This window comes from Anneissia japonica, unplaced genomic scaffold (assembly GCF_011630105.1).
Source record: "Anneissia japonica isolate Jap-2015-1 unplaced genomic scaffold, ASM1163010v1 scaffold287846_len70542_cov101, whole genome shotgun sequence".
NCBI lineage: Eukaryota > Metazoa > Echinodermata > Crinoidea > Comatulida > Comatulidae > Anneissia > Anneissia japonica.
Window position 1 is genome coordinate 35,895 of NW_022702693.1, and position 7,011 is coordinate 42,905.

At 36.2% G+C, this 7,011-nt stretch overlaps 1 protein-coding gene across 1 annotated transcript in view; it reads right to left on the reverse strand.

Moving 5' to 3' along the window:
* Positions 1 to 7,011, reverse strand: part of LOC117104009 (mucin-4-like) — a gene marked incomplete at its 5' end in the record, with an annotated part of 23,451 nt that overhangs the window by 2,408 nt on the left and 14,032 nt on the right. Inside the window, one exon of the mRNA XM_033244656.1 lies at positions 371 to 6,334. Coding sequence (XP_033100547.1) covers positions 371 to 6,334 — 5,964 coding nt within the window. The remainder of the gene's footprint in view (positions 1 to 370; positions 6,335 to 7,011) is intronic.

Sequence of the window (7,011 nt, forward strand, 5' to 3'; positions counted from 1 at the left end):
ATTTGTTGAATTTACCGTGGTCCACCGGTTAGTTAACGGTTCTATAATGGTTGCATTGGTAGTTTTCTTGTCTTTCGTTGTCAATTCTTTAGTTACAGCTGTTTGCCATTCTACTGTAAATTTATCACTAATAGTATCGACTTCTGTTGATGCTGTCTCTTATACACATCTAGATGTGTATAAGAGACAGAAGTTGTATAGACTGGTGTATTTTCTTCCGATGTTGGTACTTCAGTTGTTACGTCAGCATTTGTTTTCTGAAAAGATGATGACTCTTCGATTGTTACATTAACGGTCGTCATCTCATCAGTTAAGGATTTCTCGGTAGTTGAAACGATCGTTATTTCGTCTTTTGTTGTAATGTTTTTACTTGTTATATCAATCGCTGTTTTCCATTCAGCTGTTGATTTTTCAGTAGTAGCTTCGAACACTGTTGATTCTTCTATTGTTGCTACCTCAGTTGCTACATCAGCAGTCGTTTTCTGTACTGTAGATGATTCTTCATTCGTTAAATTTATCGTGGTCCACCGGTTAGTTAACGATTCTATGGTGGTTGCATTGGTAGTTTTCTTTCCTTCCGTTGTCAATTCTTTAGTTACTGCTGTCTGCGATTCCACTGTAAATTCGTCAGTAGTAGTATCAACTTCTGTCCATGTTTTTGTTGCTGGTATTTCAGTTGTTAAATCAGTAGTTGTTTTCTCAATTGTTGGTAGTTCATCAACTGTTACATTAACGATCATTGTCTTCTCATCAGTTAATGAATCTTCAGTAGCGGAATCAACCGTTGTCATGTCTTTCGTCATCAATTCTTTAGTTGTTATGTCCAACAATGTTTGCCATTCCGCTGTTGATTCTATGGAAGTTGTATAGACTGCTGTATCTTCTTCCAACGTTGGTACTTCAGTTCCTACATCAGCAGTTGTTTTCTGTACTGTAGATGATTCTTCATTTGTTGAATTTACCGTGGTCCACCGGTTAGTTAACGATTCTACAGTGGTTGCATTGGTAGTTTTCTTGTCTTTCGTTGTCAATTCTTTAGTTACAGCTGTTTTCCATTCCACTGTAAATTTATCACTAGTAGTATCGACCTTTGTTGATGTTTTTGTTGCTGGTATTTCAGTTGTTAAATCAGCAGTTGTTTTCTCAATTGTTGATAGTTCTTCAACTGTTACATTAACAACCATTGTCTTCTCATCAGTTAATGAATCTTCAGTAGCTAAATCAACCGTTGTCATGTCTTTCGTCATCAATTCTTTAGTTGTTATGTCCAACAATGTTTGCCATTCTGCTGTTGATTCTATTGAAGTTGTATAGACTGGTGTATTTTCTTCCGACGTTCGTACTTCAGTTGCTACATCAGCAGTCGTTTTCTGTACTGTAGATGATTCTTTATTTGTAGAATTTACCGTGGTCCACCGGTTAGTTAACGATTCTATAGTGGTTGCATTGGTGATTTTCTTGTCTTCCGTTGTCAATTCTTTGGTTACTGCTGTTTGCCATTCCACTGTAAATTCGTCAGTAGTAGTATCGACTTCAGTCAATGTTTTTGTTGCTGGTATTTCAGTTGTTAAATCAGCAGTTGTTTTCTCAATTGTTGACAGTTCATCAACTGTTACATTAACGATCATTGTCTTCTCGTCAGTTAATGAATCTTCAGTAGCTGAATCAACCGTTGTCATGTCTTTCGTCATCAATTCTTTAGTTGTTATGTCCAACAATGTTTGCCATTCCGCTGTTGATTCTATGGAAGTTGTATAAATTGGTGTATCTTCTTCCGACGTTGGAACTTCAGTTGCTACATCAGCAGTCATTTTCTGTACTGTAGATGATTCTTCATTTGTTGAATTTACTGTGGTCCACCGGTTAGTTAACAATTCTATAGTGGTGGCATTGGTAGTTTTCTTGTCTTCCGTTATCAATTCTTTAGTTACAGCTGTTTGCCATTCCATTGTAAATTTATCACTAGTGGTATCGACTTCTGCTGATGTTTTTGTTGCTGGTATTTCAGTTGTTAAATCAGCAGTTGTCTTCTCAATTGTTGATAGTTCTTCAACTGTTACATTAACGACCATTGTCTTCTCGTAAGTTAATGAATTTTCAGTAGCTGAATCAACCGTTGTCATGTCTTTCGTCATCAATTCTTTAGTTGTTATGTCCAACAATGTTTGCCATTCCGCTGTTGATTCTATGGAAGTTCTATAGACTGGTGTATCTTCTTCCAACGTTGGTACTTCAGTTGCTACATCAGCAGTCGTTTTCTGTACTGTAGATGATTCTTCATTTGTTGAATTTACCGTGGTCCACCGGTTAGTTAACGATTCTACAGTGGTTGCATTGGTAGTTTTCTTGTCTTCCGTTGTTAATTCTTTGGTTACTGCTGTTTGCCATTCCACTGTAAATTCGTCAGTAGTAGTATCAACTTCTGTCGATGTTTTTGTTGCTGGTATTTCAGTTGTTAAATCAGCAGTTGTTTTCTCAATTGTTGACAGTTCTTCAACTGTTACATTAACGATCATTGTCTTCTCTTCAGTTAATGAATTTTCAGTAGCTGAATCAACCGTTGTCATGTCTTTCGTCATCAATTCTTTAGTTGTTATGTCCAACAATGTTTGCCATTCTGCTGTTGATTCTATTGAAGTTGTATAGACTGGTGTATTTTCTTCCGATGTTGGTACTTCAGTTGTTACGTCAGCATTTGTTTTCTGAAAAGATGATGACTCTTCGATTGTTACATTAACGGTCGTCATATCATCAGTTAAGGATTTCTCGGTAGTTGCAAAAATCGTTATTTCGTCTTTTGTTGTAATGTTTTTACTTATTATATCAATCGTTGTTTTCCAACCAGCTGTTGATTTTTCAGTATTTGCTTCGAACACTGTTGATTCTTCTATTGTTGCTACCTCAGTTGTTACATCAGCAGTCGTTTTCTGTACTGTAGATGATTCTTCATTCGTTAAATTTATCGTGGTCCACCGCTTAGTTAACGATTCTATAGTGGTTTCATTGGTAGTTTTCTTATCTTCCGTTGTCAATTCTTTAGTTACTGCTGTTTGCCATTCCACTGTAAATTCGTCAGTAGTAGTATCAACTTCTGTCCATGTTTTTGTTGCTGGTATTTCAGTTGTTAAATCAGTAGTTGTTTTCTCAATTGTTGGTAGTTCATCAACTGTTACATTAACGATCATTGTCTTCTCGTCAGTTAATGAATCTTCAGTAGCTGAATCAACCGTTGTCATGTCTTTCGTCATGAATTCTTTAGTTGTTATGTCCAACAATGTTTGCCATTCCGCTGTTGATTCTATGGAAGTTGTATAGACTGCTGTATCTTCTTCCAACGTTGGTACTTCAGTTCCTACATCAGCAGTCATTTTTTGTACTGTAGATGATTCTTCATTTGTTGAATTTACCGTGGTCCACCGGTTAGTTAACGGTTCTATAATGGTTGCATTGGTAGTTTTCTTGTCTTCCGTTGTCAATTCTTTAGTTACAGCTGTTTGCCATTCTACTGTAAATTTATCACTAATAGTATCGACTTCTGTTGATGTTTTTGTTGCTGGTATTTCAGTTGTTAAATCAGCAGTTGTTTTCTCAATTGTTGATAGTTCTTCAACTGTTACATTAACGACCATTGTCTTCCCGCCAGTTAATGAATCTTCAGTAGCTAAATCAACCGTTGTCATGTCTTTCGTCATGAATTCTTTAGTTGTTATGTCCAACAATGTTTGCCATTCCGCTTTTGATTCTGTTGAAGTTGTATAGACAGGTGTATTTTCTTCCGGTGTTGGTATTTCAGTTGTTACATCAGTAATTGTTTTCTGAAAAGATGATGACTCTTCGAATGTTACATTAACGGACGTCATCTCATCAGTTAATGATTTCTCGGTAGTTGCAACAATTGTTATTTCGTCTTTTGTTGTGATGTTTGTACTTGTTATATCAATCGCTGTTGATGTTTCAGTAGTAGCTTCGAACACTGTTGATTCTTCTATTGTTGCTACCTCAGTTGCTACATCAGCTGTCATTTTCTGTACTGTAGATGATTCTCCATTCGTTAAATTTACCGTGGTCCACCGGTTAGTTAACGATTCTATAGTGGTTGCATTGGAAGTTTTCTTATCTTCCGTTGTCAATTCTTTAGTTACTGCTGTTTGCCATTCCACTGTAAATTCGTCAGTAGTAGTATCAACTTCTGTCGATGTTTTTGTTTCTGGTATTTCAGTTGTTAAATCAGCAGTTGTTTTCTCAATTGTTGATAGTTCATCAACTGTTACATTAACGATCATTGTCTTCTCGTCAGTTAATGAATCTTCAGTAGCTGAATCAACCGTTGTCATGTCTTTCGTCATCAATTCTTTAGTTGTTATGTCCAACAATGTTTGCCATTCCGCTGTTGATTCTATGGAAGTTCTATAGACTGGTGTATCTTCTTCTGACGTTGGTACTTCAGTTCCTACATCAGCAGTCATTTTTTGTACTGTAGATGATTCTTCATTTGTTGAATTTACCGTGGTCCACCGGTTAGTTAACGGTTCTATAGTGGTTGCATTGGTAGTTTTCTTGTCTTCCGTTGTCAATTCTTTAGTTACAGCTGTTTGCCATTCTACTGTAAATTTATCACTAATAGTATCGACTTCTGTTGATGTTTTTGTTGCTGGTATTTCAGTTGTTAAATCAGCAGTTGTTTTCTCAATTGTTGATAGTTCTTCAACTGTTACATTAACGACCATTGTCTTCCCGCCAGTTAATGAATCTTCAGTAGCTGAATCAACCGTTGTCATGTCTTTCGTCGTCAATTCTTTAGTTGTTATATCCAATAATGTTTGCCATTCCGCTGTAGATTCTACAGAAGTTGTATAGACTGGTGTATTTTCTTCCGATGTTGGTACTTCAGTTGTTACGTCAGCATTTGTTTTCTGAAAAGATGATGATTCTTCGATTGTTACATTAGCGGTCATCATCTCATCAGTTAAGGATTTCTCGGTAGTTGCAACGATCGTTATTTCATCTTTTGTTGTAATGTTTTTACTTGTTATATCAATCGCTGTTTTCCATTCAGCTGTTGATTTTTTAGTAGTAGCTTCGAACACTGTTGATTCTTCTATTGTTGCTACCTCAGTTGCTACTTCAGCAGTCGTTTTCTGTACTGCAGATGATGATTCTTTGATTGTTACATTAACGGTCGTCATCTCATCAGTTAAGGATTGCTCAGTAGTTGCACCGATCGTTGTCTTGTCTTTTGTTGTGAAGTTTTCACTTGTTGTATTAATTGCTGTTTTCCATTCAGCTGTTGATTTTTCAGTAGTAGCCTCGACCACTGTTGTTTCTTTTGTTGATACCTCAGTTGTTAAATCAGCAGTTGTTTTCTCAATTGTTAACAGTTCTTCAACTGTTACATTAACAACCATTGTCTTCTGGTCAGTTAATAAATCTTCAGTAGCTGAATCAACTGTTGTCAAGTCTTTCGTTGTCAATTTTGTAGTTGTAATGTGAAACGATGTTTGCTCATTTACGATTGATTCATCAGTAGTAGTATGCATTGTCTTATCATCAGTTTTTTCATTAGCAGTTGCTTTTGGTACAGTTGATGCCTCTTCAAATGTTACATTTACCGTCGTCCACTGGTTGGTAAAAAATTCTATGGTTGTTGGTTCGACTGTTACCTTGTCTTCCGTTGTCAAATTTTTAGTTGCTATATCAAGTGTTGTTTCACGTGCAACAGTTAATTTTTCAGTAGTAGCATCGGACGTTGTTCTTTTTTCTGCTGTTGATATTTCAGTTTTTACACCAACAGTTGCAGTTGTTTTTTCTACTGTTGGTAACTCTTCAATGGTTACATTAACAACCATTGTCCTCTGGTCTGTTAACAAGTCTACGGTGGTTGCCTCAACTGGTGATGTTTCTTCTTCTTCCGTTGACAATTCCTTAGTTGTTATATCAACAGTTGTTAATTTTTCAGTGGTAGCATCAAAGGTTTTCGTTTCTTCTGTTGATAATAATTCAGTTATTGTTTTCTGTGGTGTTGATGATTCGTCGACTGTTACAGCCATAGTCATTTGGTCGGATGATAATTTCTCAGTTGTTGTATGGACAGCTGTATTGTCTTCTGTTGACAATTTTCCAGTTGTTACATTAACAGTTGTTTGTCTTTTTACTGTTGATGTTTTAGTAGTAGCATCGAACATTGTCAATTTATCAATATCACCAACCGTTGTCTTTTCTGTAGTTGTCGATACTTCAGTTGTTACTTCGCCAGTCTCAGAATCTTCGGCTGTTATAGTAACCATAAATGTCTTTTGATCGAATGTCTTGTCCTCTGTTGTTGCTTCCGTCGTACCTGCAGAGACAAACATGAATACAATACTATTTAATGATTATTACTATCTGGGTCATTCCGTGCCAACTCAACAAATGGGATGGCTGGGTACCGTCTCAGATTTTCTTGAAACTCGGATATGATGTGCACCAACATGTCTGACGAACAAACCCCAAATTTGACTTGCCAATTCCAAGTCGTTTAGAAGTTACGGCCATTTGAAATTTTAGGGTCATATCCCCTTTTAACTATCAATTATGACATATTTGTAAGGTTGCATCTTCAATTAGCCATATCTTCAAATAGAATAAAGATAATTAACTGAAAATTGATATCTAGACTAACTTTTGGCTGTAGAAAAGGAATATGACATGACTTTTGGTATACCGGACACCGTTACGAAAATATTGGTTCGTAAACACCCTAACTTATTTGGTTGCGTAATTTTTCTTCCATTTTTAGCCCCCATTAAAATACCCAAATCAGTTATTAAATGGGTCTTATGCACTAAATTAATAATATATAGTTGGAAATGTTTCACCACAAAAAATTCCGGATTTTTAACTTATCTTTTTAGGGGGTAATCGTAGGTCAAAAGGTCATTCGGGACAAAAATGCACAAAAATGCCTCGTTTTCATGGTGACCTTTGACCCTGTGGGCAAGTACGCTTGTTGTTAAAACTTGCACCATTAATTAA